We start from the raw sequence: 16,636 nt of genomic DNA, 5'->3' as shown, positions 1-16,636 counted from the left end.
CCGTTTTGCTCATTTATGTACCTTCTTTCCTCTGAGGTTCTGTCTATCATTTTGTTTTTGCTCTTCTCTTGCAGTTCTGCTTAATGATCATTGGTTAAAATTGTTTTCGGTGCATTACTGTAGTTCGGTTGAGTCTCACTGATTTTGTGCAGATTACGTTTGAATTAAGATTAGTGACTGTTCATACCTTTTTCTATCTGTGTTGCGGTCCATACATCGCTATCAACCAGTCGTGACAGCGAATTCCCTTTCCTCCTTCGTGTTGATGTATAGTGAGCTATATTCATAAAGGATGGCCACTTAATTAGGGATAAGGAGGAGGACCGTGTCCCTTGTCGTCTTCATGGGTTTGCACATGAAGCATCCCAACACCTTGTAATCGTACGGATATTTAAGAGGATTTTGCACTCTGAAAAGGGAACCACCTCTATGACATATATATGTTTACAATAATTATGTGAAGCCTGTGAATCTGCTGAATAACATCAAGACTCACTTTTTACACATTCGCCAATCCCAGAGGTGAAACTATCACCTACTTTGGCAAGTCAGCGCCAACCTTCCTCCTTTCCTGTGCAGGGATGAGGCCCCCAGTAGAGTGTCTAAAAAGGTGAGACATTGTCTGTAGTGTAAGGCGCTATAATGGGAATGTGCGTCAGCACACTTTTCTCAGAGATAGCAGCACCCATGGTGATTTTGAGAATGTAGTCTTCAAGCGTGGCTCTTATCTCATCAGGAACCCACATATGTTCTCGGCATCTTCCTCTGTTCTGCCTCACTCATCTTCCCCTTCTTCTTTCTGGCTGTTGAACTGTGCAAGTCATTGTCTTTTCATTGTCAGACATCATATCATTGTGTATGTTGTGGGGAGCAAGATTATTTTATTTAAGGTTCTCATTTGATGATTCGAATAAAGCCCAGATACAGTGTAATACATTTTAATCAATGTGACATAAGCTTTACTAGTATATATTTTGTATTATTTAATATTTATCCAGGATAGGCAGTTGAGAATGGGTTCTCATTTGCAATGCCGATCCGGCTACAGACAAGACGAAAGCAAATTGTATTGCTATGTAATTTATAATAATGGAGGATAAAGGGGTAAATTTTAAATAATGACAGCAGAGAACCCAATGCATTTGTTCAATGAAATGAGAAGTTTAATTTTTATGTGCATGTGTGACACAATAATATCGCAGAAAAACTAGAATGCATTTTACAAGAATTATGTCACTGTTTTAAAGGCATAATGTTGATTTTGTGGTTGCGGTTGCACTAAAAGAAACTGTAAAAGTGGTACAGCAGCTGCACTGAGGCAGACCGAGTGAGGCTCTCGAGGACAGTCAAAACGGCACAGAGGATTATAGGCTGCCCTCTCCCCTCCGTGTCGGACCTCTACACCACCCGGTGCCTCAGCAGAGCTCTCAATATCGTCAAAGACAATACCCACCCAAACTCACACCTGTTCGACCTGATGCCCTCTGGCAGGCGCTACAGGTGCATCAAATCAAAGACTAATAGACGACTGAAAAATAGTTTCTTTGTGAGAGCCATCTCCATTCTGAACTCTCACACACACACACACACACAACCACCCTTACCTTGCAGAACAGCGACGTAATGTGTTTTTATTTATCGAATTTTGTATTATTTTCCATCTCATTATTTATTCTTTTAATTATCTAATTTATATATTTAATTAAATTATTGTTGTATTGCACTAGAGAGGGGAGCTCTCTAATCTCGTTGCACACTGTAAAATGACAATAAAGGGATTTCTGATTCTGATTCTGATTATTATAGTTAGTTTTTGTTGCATTTTAAGTTTTGTTTTTTAAATTTAATTAGTTTCAATGAATATTTCGGGCGGCTCTGTCAGTTTTTATTGGTTGTAGTTTTTCAAAAAGACTTAGGTTTAGTTAGTTTTAGTATTAGTTTTATTTTATTTTTTTAATTAGTGTTTTACTTGTGTGGAAGATTAGAAAAACACCATGGTAAGTATCGTGTTATAAAAATTTTAAACAAAATATTTAAAAAACCTTTTGATCAAGCAGCATACAGTTTAACAGTCGTTGAATTACAATAACTGCGGTACCGGTTACTTGCATGCATTCATGCACACTAATTAAATAAAGCTAGGAGGCCTTGATTGCCAAGTTGCCAACTTCTAAAGTGGATTTGTGGATTGAAATTTCTTGAGAAGTATTAAACCCAGTTGTACAGTGTACTATTTTTTTGTACACTGCTTACATTTTCTTCATGACTAAAACAAAGAACACTTTTTTATCAAGCATTGTATGGCTAAGTTTAATTTCAAGAGCAGATGAGACATTCGACCCAAACACGCCAACTCGTCTCCGAGGAGCGAGGTCATGTGTTGGCTCTTTTTTTATTGGCTGCTGCTTGATGGCGTCGCTTCTGTGTGACACACATTCAGAGGACTACAACTCCCAGATGACTGAACTATTCTTCCAGGTAATGACTGTGCAGTAATATCGAAATAAATTAATTAAAAATATATTTATAGTTTAGTTTCAATTAATTTTCGTTTTTTAGTTGTTTTTTTTTAACAAAAATGATTTTTCAATCTTAATTTTAGTTATTTTGTTAGTTTTCGTTAATTAAAATAACCTTGCTGAGGTTAGGAAAAAAGATATAGTATTATTTGTGCACCGAATGAAAGCATCTAGCTTTGTGGATCATTCCTTCTTAATATGAATTGTAGATTCTCTTGGGGTCATCCGTTGGCTTGTTTATCTAACATCCTCTAATAGAGTTCATAATGTTAATTTAGACTTTCACCCTTCATACATTCCCAAAGGTTCTGTACATGCTCCCACTTTCTTCTCCTCTTTCATTCCCTCTGTTGTTAATAACTCCTAAATTCCTCTATGCCGGTAAAATAATCTTCTTTGCTTCTGGTCTGGTTCACAAGCATTGATTGCATTTAAATTACTTCAAGGCATTTTTTCTTTAATTACAGCATGTCGATGATGACCTCAATTTTATCATTAAATGCAGCATAGATTACAGTTTGTGTTGAAAAGAAGCGTGACCCTTTCACATTGATTATCACCTGCATAGATGCAATTATACAGGAGGCTATGTTTAGAAATTTAGGAAGATAGTTTAAGTCGACTATTACACTCTGGTGCCAAAGGTGAAACTAATTAAATAACCCTAGTCGAAGTATACAATATAATAAATATATGGTGGGATGTTGCACAACATTGTGTTGTTGGTTGCATTTGAATCTTTTTCTATTTCTTATTGACATTATATAAGACATGATCCTCAGTCGTGATTGTAATTACTATGGCTATAATATTACTACAGACAAAAGTACTCCAAAAACGAAACGTGAATTGCTGCCTTGAAAGTTGATTAGTTCCTCTGGCTTTTTTTACCTTCCTCTTTGAGAATTGATCGGTGAAATTAAGTTAGGAAAACAAACAACTGAATTGCAACAATTGAGCATATGGGCCAGAGACAAGTTAAAAGCGAAAACACTTTGAAGATCATTAGCTTAATTTAAGTGTTAGTGAGCAGCGAGGATGGCTGAAAACGAGGAACCTTAGATCCAGCTATGGAAGATCGTTGAAGGCTATTCTGTGGGAAATGGCTCGTCTCTTTCGATAATGGGAATCTCAATAGAATAAGATGTTATGTCAGTATGCTAGAGTAAGGAGTGAAGCTACTGAAAAGAGGTGTGAATGGAACTCAATGAGTCCAAAAAAGGGTCAAGCGTGCAGCGATGCTAATAGCTACATGGTAAACCACTTTAATTTGAAAAGCTAAAAATTACCTTAATTCCCCTCCACGACCGAGATTCCCACGTTGCCGTCGTGTGGAGGCTTGAGCGGCTCCCTGGAGTGCAGCTAGCACTCTGGGGGCCTGACTAAGAGGAATCTCACCCTGGTGGTCGAACCAAGCGTTAAAACTTGCTCTCGACTACACACCTCAAAAATGGAATTGGCTTTCAGGGATGAGACAGGAGGTGTGAAAACCACACGAAACTACTACTACCTTAATTCCAAAAGTATGTAATCCATTACATTTCTGTTTAAATTCATATATTTACTGCAATATAATCCATCAACCCATCGGCTTGTCACTTGGCTGAGGTGGTAAAATGGTTGATTCCAAACCCGAAGACGGAGGGTTCAATCCTCAGCCCTTTGGAGCTATCATTGTGTACTGAAGCAAGATATAGTTTCTGCTGCTGCTGTGTCATCGCTGGCTGAATGAGAAGAGTTTATGAGCTTCGAATACCTCAAATATTGTGAAGCACTAAATGAGTAAAAGCATAAAAGCATTTACCCTATTTTACTGGGCCATCCTCCGTCCGCAATCCGGGAACCCTTTTATCCTTACCCCTCCGCCCATATTCCTAAAAATAATTGCCCCCTGTCACCCTGTCGCTTTAAAAGCGCTTCTGCCCTTCCATTTAACCCTTCATCCTTCACCTACCCCACCCTCCAAAAAAAAGAGTCTGTGCATGATGAGATGCTTACAGCAGAGGTTTCATAATTAATAAACATTACTTAAAAGTCATTAGCGGGCTAACTTCCTATTCACATCCACTTATCGTAATTTCCTGACTAAAAAACACGACTGCTTAAAAGCCACAATAGCTAAATTTAGCAATAAATGGATTTGTACACACTTTAGCCGTTTCGAACATATTGTCATGGGGCTTCACGTTAAGTGGGTAATTATCCATATTGTCGCGCTCATGAGGCAGTGACGAACAATTGCACTTATCATTGTAAGCAGAAAGGCAAGCTTACAGTAACTTACGTTCATACAATGACGAGGTGTGGGTAAGTCATTTGTCAACACAGTATCCGCGATCACGGTGTCACATCAAAACTAAAATGATCACAAAACCCCAAACTGAATAGCATGCTAGCAAATATTGATTAATATTAATAGAACATAAAATAAGGCCAAATGTAATATAATTGACAAAAAAACATGCATATTAAATGCTATTTACATTCTTAGCCCGGCAAAGCACGCTGGGAGCGCATCGGCCCAGAATTTTGTTGTAACACAAGGCAAATTCACAAATGAGCTCAGACTGGGTCCCACTGTAGAATATTTATTGCACTTCATCCCTTTGCTCAAATTAAACACAACTTAAAATGCGTATTTTGGCTCTCAATTGCTTGTTCACACAGACGCGTGAAATCGCTTCTCTCTCTTTCGTTTGCTTGAGCGCAGTTCAAGAGCCACTACACGCAACAGCATTTAAGATTGATCTGCTCCAATTGCAAAAATTTTAATTCTATACATGCGGTACTTGACCATGTTAGGGCCGATTAAAGGGACAGGAGAAAACCCACTTCCGGCCTTGCTTAGTCTGTCCTTTTTCATCACCCATTCACCAACCCAAAAAAGGATGTCTGTCTGTGCTGTTCCCTCCCAGAGACGCAATGCCCATCTGAGAAAAAGCCTATTCATAATTTTACTCATATTGTTTACATTTGAGTAATAATTACACATTGATAGCAGTATTAGTACTAAAAATCCTGAGTATGTATGTAATTAAAGTGGCTGCAAACTGTTACTCTTCATTTACTCAGTAGAATCTATTTTTTTTTTTTGAGTGTGTAGTATACTATGTGAAAACAAACAATCTACCTTTGACAACAAGAAATGTTCTGAATCACAGTCTCCTTTACGTAACTTCACATTCTGTAATGTAAAATATTCTACTTCCATGTTCTTTGATCTCTCCCTTTTCATGGCCGGTCCATAAAAATATTGATCATTTGATGTTTGCAAAACTGAGCTGGATAGCAAGACACACCCAAACGTTTTGGACAACGTTAGAGGCATATTTGTCTCGAATATTGTACAGCCTCAAGCAACCTTTCGCTTTAAAGTTTGAACTGCAACTTAGCTCTCACAGCAAAATAGCCACTTCAGTCCATCTGATGGTTTGGCTTATTAAAAAAAAAATGCTATGACTGCATCTACATACCCTGAATGGACTGGAATGTGCCAACCTGAGATACCATCCACCTTTTATATTTCCGAGCGTGCCGAGTTTAGATATAATTTCAAAAATTCGTATGTTTGAACATTGAGTGACATGCAAAGAAATTCTTCCCTCCTCTCACTATTAAACCACCTTATTACCCACGGCGAAAAACTCATTTGTTGTGCAGCTGCGGGTCAAATTTCCAAGTGTCACCCTCGAGTGCTCCCGTGGAGTGCTTTCTCTCGCTCTGCAATTACAGATAACCATTCACCTTCCAATAGGTAGGGAAAAAGATTCTTTAAGTTCCCTTTGTGTTGAGCAGAGTAGTCGGTGACTAAAAGTGCAGCATAAAAGACCAACTAAAGTCAGAATCTTTCTGTCAAACAGATCCGTTTAACGACGAGTTGTGCAAGAAGTAATGCTCGTCTTCCTATGAGTTTACAAATGAAGGCCACTTCCATTTTTTTCCTCAGCAGACTATTCACTCACTGTTTTCAGTACATTACTTTTGGCCTTCAATCATATTGATGCCTTAGGAGAAAAGCATTAATGGTTCTGGTGACAGTCACATGGACCATTAAGTACCTGAACACATTTAATTCAAGCTTGCTTTGGTTTGGGACCCTCCAGCATACATGCATCAATGGAGTCACTCTGATTTCTTCCCGTCTTGCTCTTTCTGTTTGACACACGTACGCCCAAAAATACATTTAAAAAAAAAAAAGCAGGATGTCATGAAGTTCTCGTCTCGCTATTGCAGTGGACTGTTTAGCCCAATGGCGGTCTGTAATCATCTCGGAAGCAGCAGGTAAGTCAGAAAACATCTGAGAGCAAGCTTATTCCAGAGTTTACAGAGGGAATTACAGAGAATGACGCAGGCGCAAAGATAATCTTTTCCCAAAAGCTTTTCCTCTGGGTAGTGGGGGGGTTGAGACGATAACAATCTGCATGTTTATTTCCATGTTGTTATATACTTGTACTTGGAACTTTTTTTTTTTAAATAACAGCATGAGGTCATAGCACAACAGCCAATATTCTCAACACATACATAATGTTGTGAGCAAAGCATACAACTGTGATCTCTTGTAAATTTGTCTTACTCACAGAAAGGAAACTTCTAAAAAAAAAAAAAATCTACCTGGAAGTTGCAGATGATCTGGTTTTAGCCAAGAGCTTTTGAACTGGGCTTTGACTCTGACAGTGTTGACGTGCATGTTCACGCGTGTGTTCCCTAACTGTCAGTCCAAGTCGACTTTACTGCTCAGATTTGATTTAGATGTAAAAGAGAAATCTAATCTCAGCTGCATGGGCAGCGCTGCTGGAATCACTTATCCAACCAGAGGTAGAACACTTGAATCTGTAACTGCACTGAGTCGGCACAAATGCTTCACAATACAGCTGAATCGTATTACTATGGCGGGCAATGCATACAGGGCTCAGCCTCTGGAGAGCAACACTGCACAATATTGAAAGACACTGATGATAGATGAACGGAAGCAATGCTCAGTGACTCATTTGTCTGCTCCTGAATCTGGCACTGACGTTGCCTCTGCCCCTAAGTTATCTTTTGAAAATCAGCAGGAAAATGAGGATGACATTTGTTTTGCAAGGACGTTTCTAACTGCCCACAAGTTGGACAACTGTCCCTAACATTAGTTGAGGGAATGCGGGTGAGTCCTCGGGGACACGATTCTCAATGACAATGATTACACAGCCGGGAGTCAAACTTTGTTATGTCGTTTAATCAGTGTCTCTTGTCCTGGTGGTCGCTCCATATCCTTTTCTGTCAAGCCTGCTGAGGGGAACGTTAACAGCCGCGTCTCGCTTTCTTTTCCAGGCCACCTAAGACTTTTTTAACACCTGCCAGCCTGCTTAAGTCATCATCTCCCTTCAGTGATCGTAACTACGGTTCACATATTGTGCGCTTTTCACTACTTGAGTTCACCTGTTCTGCCTGTTGGGAACAAGTGGCTGCAAATGATGGGAGTGCTGTTAAGCAAGTAGGAGGTAATTATTGCACTGGACCTTTGAAGGTAAGTGGAGGTGCAAAGTGCTTTAAAATCTAGTGATGACAGAAACAAGCTGGGGGGATTCATTTCAGCTCAAGTAAGTATGATCTGCTCTTTATGATAATTAAATTATATATATATATATATATATATATTGGACATTTATTTGGGCAATGGAATTTGTTTATTATCTCTACTGGCCATGGTGATCTAGTTTTATTTACTTCTTATATACTAAAATTTATGATCCCCAGAGCTAAAATAAATAAAAGGTTACTAATGTTTCATTAGGGCGGCACGGTGGGCGACTGGTTAGCATGACGGCCTCACAGTGCAGAGGACGTGGTATCGATTCCGGCTCCGTCCTTCCTGTATGGAGTTTGCATGTTCTCCCCATACCTGCGTGGGTTTTCTCCGGGTACTGTGGGTTTTCTCCCACATTCCAAAAACATGCGTGGCAGGTTGAGTGAACACTTTAAATTGCCCCTACGTGTGAGTGTGAGAGCGGATGGTTGTTCGTCTTTGTGTGTCCTGCAATTGGCTGGCAACCAGTTCAGGGTGTCCCCCGCCTACTGCCCGAAGAAAGCTGGGATAGCTCAAGCACCCCCGCAACCAATCAATTCATTTTCTATACTGTTTGTTCTCATTGGGTGAGCTGGAGCCTATGAATATTTGACACAAGGCCACATCGTGACCAACAAGCATTCACACTCACATAAGCCCAACTTAACCTTTTTTTTTCAATGTTTTTAAATAAATTGTGTTCATTTTTATGCCCACATTCACTGTGTTATGATAGTGGCTCAATATTTGTAGAGTTCAAGTTGGGAAATGGTTCATCATGAACTATTTTGCCATTTTGGCGCCAAAAGAGCAAGAAGTCATCTACTTACTTGTTTTTTGAAGTAATCGATAATATGGCGTAGAACAAATTCCTCCTTCCCCGCCTCATGTGTTGTGACGATAAAGTCCACATCATGGCCAACCTCCTTTCCCCTGCAAGCAAAGACCACACGCATTCATTGTGTGTTGGAAATTCTATTTTACTTATTACATAATGCACATGACCTCTTTTGAACCACTCAATTGTCGAATGTTGAAAAATTGTGAATATCTAATCTGTTGTTTCTGCAAGAAAATCTTCGGCAAATAACATTTGTCGGGCTTAGTGTCTTCAAAAGCAGACCCAAATACAAACCAACATGGCTTACATAGTGCATTTTTTGTTGTGAGCACATCTGTAGACGGTTTATTGGGAAGATAGCAATCAGGAAAAAGCCAACCGATATCTGTACATGACATTTGCTCAAAAGGCAAATCTTTAAGAATCAGTCATGGATATGGCAACTGAATTAGATAAGCACTCTGATACTTTTGAAAACACTCTTGCGACCTTCTCAAATTAGTGAAGTCATTCCTCACTTAAATGCTCACTCAAAGTCATTACGTACAGCCAGTGGACTCACCGAATGTATGCAACCTTTTAATGCAACGCATTACTGTACAGTTTGATTACGGTATGTTCACCACCATTAAAAGTCTTAAATTTTCTCCAAATTGGACAGGACGCCTTAAGGGTGCACTGACTTCCAAAATCTGTAAACGTGTGACTTTGATGGGCTCTCCGCTTGACTGACTGGGAGCATTTTCTGCCGACACGTTGCTCATATCGAGGAAAGAGATTCGTGGCTGAGGACAGCATGTAGACGCTAAAGGGGTAAGGGTGCGCGTGAAAGCGCACGCTTAAGGCACACCCCCAGCAAGTACCCGGGGTCTTTGAGTTTCATCAACAACGCTTGTGTTTGCAGCGTACACTTCATATCAGGTAAGATTTAACATGAAGTCTACTATCATTTCCACCCAAATATCAGGAGTGTAAAAGCTCCTGCTAATTGATTTACTAAAACCCCCTCTCATTATCCTTATGCGGACACATTGAAGAGACGAGTTAAGGTGCGGAGCGGAAGGTGTCCACAATATCACTGTGCAAAACTACACAACCTGGTGCTACTTCATTAAAACAATGACATGTTGAGCGTTGAATATTTGCATGGTGTAGACTACGGCACATTCACAATTTTGTGTCTGCAGTAAACCAAACATGCAAGTTTTGGGGATATGGGACAAAGGCAACTCAAGTACTGGCAGAAAATGCAGGCATGGCCAAAGTAAGATCTCATCCCCAATTCTTTTGACTGTGACGCAGATGGGCTAACCACCGTGCCACCTCCCCCATAATCATTGTTGATTGGCGATTTTGTAGGGTGGCATGCAGCTGCCCCCTTTGCCCAATACCTCATCACAAAGTGCCAATTAAGGGATGTAAGGTGGATGAGTGATAATCACGTCTATCTTACTGTTTTGACTTCTCAAGTTTGGAGTTTAGCTACAAGATACAAGCATCTGAGTAGAGTGTGCGTGCGTGTGTGTGCGTGCGTGTGTGTGTGTGTTTTCTGTGCTTCCTCTGAATTACTCGAACAATTCATAAATCTGTTTCTCAGGTTCGTAGAAGTCTCTATATCAGGGGTGAGCAATTCCGCTCCCAGAGGGCCGGTATCGTGCATGTTTTATATGTCTCCCTGCTGCAACACACCTGATTCAAATGATCAGGCTCGTTATCCAGCTTCTGCAGACCTTGCTGATTATGTGATAATTCGAATCAGGTGTTTTGCAGCAGGGAGACATATAAAACATGCAGGATGCCGGCCCCCGAGGATTGAAATTGCCGACCCCTGCTCTAAATTCTCTTTTAGTGTGAATGGTTATTTGTCCACTGCGAACACTGGCACAAATTTATAGAAATAAATTGTTGCATATTAATTTATTTGTTTCCTAATTATTGTTATAAATCAATAATGAATAAGGTTATCAATGGTAAAGTCAGCTTCGATTGACTCCAACCCTTGACACAAATGAGAATTAACAGTAAAATCATTATTTATTATTTATTTTTATTTATTTTATTTTCTGTGGCCCGATCCTACTAAATGTTCGAATCTTGAAATCAGACACATTCTTTAAAAAGAGTTTGGTCAGGAAGATGTATATATGTGTGTGTGTATATATTATTTTTTATGAAAATTCAACAGGATCAATCGAACTCTGATTTCAATTCTACAGTATTTAATTTTAAAGGAAAAGAAAAAGGAAAATATGTTTTCCTGACATTGGGGCGCTCTGGTCTCATTACTGAAGCTTTCATAGTCCATGACGAAACGAAACATTGTGTTCTTGTGATTATAGTGACCCACTAAAACAGCAGTCTGTGCAGTTTGTCATCACTGAGAACAATGCTGACACAAACAGCAAACAAAGGCCAAAAGCGAATGACAGAAGTTTCCTGATTCATCAAAGTTGGCCTCCAATTCAGCTCAATCCTTTGCCTCTGCTTTCTACCAAATAGGCCGGGTGCCACTTCAAACCGGTCATTATGCACTCACTTACACACACGCACACACACACACACAACTCCTTTTGTACACATAGGCATGAGTGTCACTGCTAACAACAAAGTGAAATGACAATGGATGTCAGGGCCGATATGGCTCCAGGAGAAGGTTGAAATGCCGCAAAGCGCATTGTTCCATTTCTCTTTGCTGCTTGGAACGGATGATGGCAACATGAAAGCGAAACATCAAAACAGCAGAGCTGGCCTACGAATGGCTTCATGGAATGGCTCAGAGTTCTCCATAGCTAATTCAAGGAGCAACCGTGTTTTTCAAAGGAGCCATTAGTGCTCTACCCTTCGCTCTCAAGCACACTCAGCAGATGTCGCTTTTGTCGCATTCATTTCATTTGCCCTCCCACTTTAACTTATTCTCCTCCTATTAGAGCAGATGTGTCTCACTTACTTTTAGACTTGGGTGCGGTGTTGCATGTGGAAAACAGAACTTTGCTCTAATGAGTTGACAAGTAGGACGCATTTATTTCCATCGCAGATTCACATCTGCTGAATGTGCAACTTCCCCCGAAACCCAACTGCACTCTTAATTGGCAAAGCCAAGATTTCACAACATTTCCTATTCGGGTAGGGTGCATGAAAAGTATGAAAAGAAGCTTGGCCAGCTCACAAGCATCCTCGACTACACTGGCAAATCTCACTTCAGTGCGCTGCATAAATATGTGCCACGAATAGCAAAGTCATAAACACGGAGAGAGGCTGGAATCATCAGCACACATTCATACCTCTCTTGGACATCCTCTACCTCCAAAGTAGGCGTGCATAGCATAGGAATGGGCGGTGAAGTAGGACATGTTCGCATATACAATATCCACTACACTTCTCACCTCTCTGGATAGTAGATGTGCATTTTTAGTATGTAGAAGGGCTTTGCAGCGACTTCCACGAATACAGCTTTGGTCAGCAGAAAAATCGATGATGGCACACAAGTCCCATTCTCTCAAGCAAAAAGGGGGCTTTTCTATGCAATTTCTATAAGGCATCAACGTACGGTCAGATGTGTCACCACACACAAAAAGAAGAAACAGAGTAAATTCAGCTGGTCTACACTTATATTGCGTGAGGAAAAATGTTCAATTATTAAGCGTTTCAGCACAAAGCGCATGAAATATTAAAGGTTATTTACAAATTTGTGTGGATGACAAGGTGACATGTATGAATAATACAGATGTGGGAAGTGTTGCTTCTGGAAATGTCAAAGAAAGTGAGGAAAGTAAAGTTTAGGCGCAGTTAAAAGCAGCTGGCCGCAGAAAGGAAATGGCTTCTCAGGCTGTGATGTGTCACTCCACCGTCAACGCAGAACGTCAACATGAATAAAAGGAAAAAAATATAAAAAAAAGGGGTTACATCTAAGAGACACTTAGTTATACTCATTTTTCTGAAAATATCCAATTTTCTACTCTTATCCTTTTCTGACATCCACTTAGTATTTTGTATTTGTTTTTCATGTTTGACATGTATCGTTAGTCATGGAACAAAATCGGTTTAATTGGACACCTTTTGTCAAGTCTTGTTTCCATCAGCATCCAACACTTCCTGGCTATGAAGAACATCAGCATGCTGGAAAGATGGGAAGTCCCTACTCACATGACCTGGTTGTGTCTAATTTTTTTTCCTCTTTCCGAAGCTCAAGGGGGTGATCAAGGAGACCTGTTTTGAAGGGGAAATGACCTCAGGACGCACATGTCGACGGAGCAGCGTAATACTTACTGCCAACATGGGAAGTAGTTGAGAAACAGCGAGGTTCCACAAACATTATCAATTATGGCGGGGTTTTTTTTATATAAGAAATCTCACTTCAAATTTTAGAAATTCCTTCCTGGATTGCTCGATGCACGCTTCGAAGAAATAAACGGAAAGCATCAGCCACAGGCACGTCGGCAAACTGTCTTTCCAACTGCTTATTTCAACAGTTCTCAATCGGTTTTCACAAAGTTGACTTTTTTTGTCAATATCAAAATGTGTACAATCAATATAGAATATATTGGCATCTGTGAAATGTTTTCCACAGTTCTCTTGTTATTACATGAATGGCATTGTGCGTAACTGTATGTAGCACAATGTCCTTGCATTTTCGTACTTTTGGTTTTCTTGCCGCCCACACGCACGAAATGCACTGACGCCTTTAGCATCAACGTAAGCAGACAACTCAAAAAGCAGCATCTTATTTCTATTTATGTTCATATCTTTGATATTGACATTCACAACCAATCATTAGATACACAAGCTAATGATGTCAAACACAGCTACTGTTGCTTAATTAGCGAGTCTTCTTGCCGTACTTTATTTTGACCTGCTGTCAATATTTTGGAGTGCAGTTTTATATCATGCAAACATGATATTATTAAACTAAAATATTCTTGACTATGGCAATTAAAATATGAGTATGAATATTACAACCTAAGGCAATTCTTATATTGTGCCTGTGTACCTAATATAGCGGCCGACGTTTGTAAATGACATGTCGCAGAAATGAGAGTCTGCTGCTGTTTGTGGATTTGCGAGCTGTTCAATGTGGCAGTCATGACAATTTTGATTTTGAGGAAGATCCAAGACTTACGGGTGCCATTTGAGAGTTTCACACACATTGCTGGCAGAAGCGGTGTTTTCCTGCCTAATCTATTTTTAATCCCCCCCGAACAACATTTCTTTGAGTCTTGTCACCCTTCTTGCACAGCTGTCCTTTCAATAAGGCTCATGTCAGAAGCATCAACAAATCCTTGTCGTGTTACTTTGCTCTCAAGTGGATGACAGCTTGACTGACTGCAGTGTCAGTTACCTCTTGCAAATTTGGGGGGTTGACTCACAATTTAGTGTATTTTATCTGGGTGAATCTATTTAAAGAGACTTAATAAAGGCTATTGCTTGTAAGTAATTAGGCTAATAAGAGTGTTTGAACCATGCTGGAAATTATAGGTAATTAAATCTGTCGAAATTTTAGAAGATTGCTTTTTCCAAGGATGTCACAATGAGGAGATTTAGTGCGCGATTAGCGGTGATGCTGGCTATTAAATGAGCACATAAACTATTTTGGTGTGTTGCATTTCACCAGGCTTAAGGTATGGGAGTCACTTACTGTCTTAAATTGTGCAAGTCATTGTTCTTCGATATAACTCAGCATGGTTCCAATTAGATTTCAAGGAATACTCTCCAAGCCCACACCAAATATGAGAAGGATTTTAAGTGTGCTCCATCTTGTTGAGTTTGAAGTCATAAAAGGGCTCTCGTAGGGCCTGTTATGCTTTTCAGCAGACTCCTCTACTATTAATCGTGTACTGTTGCTCCGCATCATCTTGATGTTAACTATCCGTGATGTTCCATGCGTTTTTTTCCCCCCTCATCTCTTTTACCACATTTTCCCTTGAGGAGCAGTTATTTACATAATCAGACATCATTCCAGCTGTCACTCTGCCCTTTGAAGTTAAGAGTTACTACGTAGCATACCACCACTCATATTTCTCTCAAGTCAAGAGAACGAGAGCATTTGCATCCATTACAGAAAAAAACGGATATTATTTGACCTGTAACTTTAAATGCCCAATGTTAGCTAAAGGGCAATAAATTTGTTCCAAAAAAAAAGAATGCTACCAAAATATCTGAAGCATACTGTGTTATTTTTAGGCCCCTGCAGTTTGGGTAGGGTGCTACAGTGCCGAACCCAAACAACAAGACAATTTATTGGCCACATACTATAGTCGCATAAGGTGCAAAATAAGGAATGAAAATGGCGTCTTAAAAATGTTATGCACAGTAGATGAGTGGACCTATACACAGGTACCAAAATAATGCAGCCACTAGAAGGTGGAAAATGTTATTCTCAAGAAATAAAATGTATCCAAGTAGTAAAGTAACTAAAATGACACCGGAGGAAAATGACTTGATTTGGAGGAAAAAAATTATATCCAGAACTGGTTGCCAGCCAGTAGGCTACCCTAACCAACACTCAGAGAAAATGTATAATATTGAAAATTTTATGTTCAATTAATTCAAGATGCTTATTTTGGAAAAGTGGTGAGAATCCACAGGACCAGTAAAAAGTCAATTATTATTATCCGTGCAAAATATGTGCTCTCAATTTCTTCTTATTTTTGATAATACATTTTTCATTGCATATAAAAACAAATCCACTATCCTTTTGCCATTCAGTGGGACAGGGGCTTACCCCAACAAAAAAAGGGTTGGAAGAAAACAACAAAATAACAACATAATTTTTTCCAGTGCCAAGGAATTTCTGGGATATAAAATACCATTCAAGGATAGCACAAAACTGCTGAACAAGAACCCAACATCAATTGCAAGAACTAATGTTGCATTTTTTTTTTTTACCAAAATAACACCCCCAATTTATAGGGGTTATATGTTTTGCGTGCATATCATTTAAAATCCACAAGAAAATAATAGATGTCTCTAGTGGTAATTGGTGCAACTTAAAACTACAGTTGACCCCTGCATATTCACAGTTCAGCACTTGCGTTCCCGGATTTAAGAAAAGAAAAAAAACAAATAGATGTTGGTCAACCACGCACTATAAGAGACCAACAGCAAAGTGGGAGCTCAGTCACCCCTGTTGACTTAAGTGCCTTTCCTTACTTCCCCTATACTGCTGCTTTTGAATTATTTAACAAACACACACACACATACACACACCTCTGAATATAACAGAAAAACTTACTCTGGCAAAAAGCCCTCGATATAAAGAAGTGAGCAACTCAAGTTCAAATAGCTGCACACAGTGGGCGGGAGCACTTAGTAGTATACTTTTAGGATGGCCTGGAAAAGGAGAACTGTCAAAGACCCATATGACCTTTAATCCCAGTTTTCTGGAGCATTGGATGTTAGTAAAATCTACTCATGCAGACTAAATATCAGTGATTGTTGTTAGGACCTTCATTTCAAATTGTGAATTTTTTGAGACTACACTATGACGACAGAATGATTTGACTTGACTAGACTCGTATAACTTCAGCTTGCTTGGCCATCTTGGGTCTTTTATCCTTTTAAATCGATATGCCAATACATCATTGTTCTTATTCTGATGCACAGTGAAAATTCATTGCGATCGCTTTTGTCCTTACGGAAATTTTCTCTGGACACAGCGGATTAGTGCTGAAGCCCATGTCTCGAAAATCCATCCATCCATTATCCAAACCGTTTATCCTCACAAGAGTCGCGGGG

General features: G+C 39.6%; 1 protein-coding gene across 1 annotated transcript in view; it reads right to left on the bottom strand.

The window, feature by feature from the left end:
• The window catches only part of dntt (deoxynucleotidyltransferase, terminal), a 72,098-nt gene that overhangs the window by 35,252 nt on the left and 20,210 nt on the right, over window positions 1–16,636 (bottom strand). Inside the window, 1 exon segment of the mRNA XM_088304752.1 lies at window positions 8,895–8,997. Within this exon segment, the coding sequence (XP_088160878.1) occupies window positions 8,895–8,997 (103 nt within the window).

The sequence above is a fragment of the Idiotropiscis lumnitzeri genome, chromosome 9 (assembly GCF_059441095.1).
Source record: "Idiotropiscis lumnitzeri isolate Australia: NSW breed Sydney's pygmy pipehorse chromosome 9, RoL_Ilum_1.0, whole genome shotgun sequence".
In the NCBI taxonomy this organism is placed as follows: domain Eukaryota; kingdom Metazoa; phylum Chordata; class Actinopteri; order Syngnathiformes; family Syngnathidae; genus Idiotropiscis; species Idiotropiscis lumnitzeri.
The sequence above is the reverse complement of the archived record's forward strand: the minus strand, read 5'-3'. Positions and strand labels throughout refer to the sequence as shown.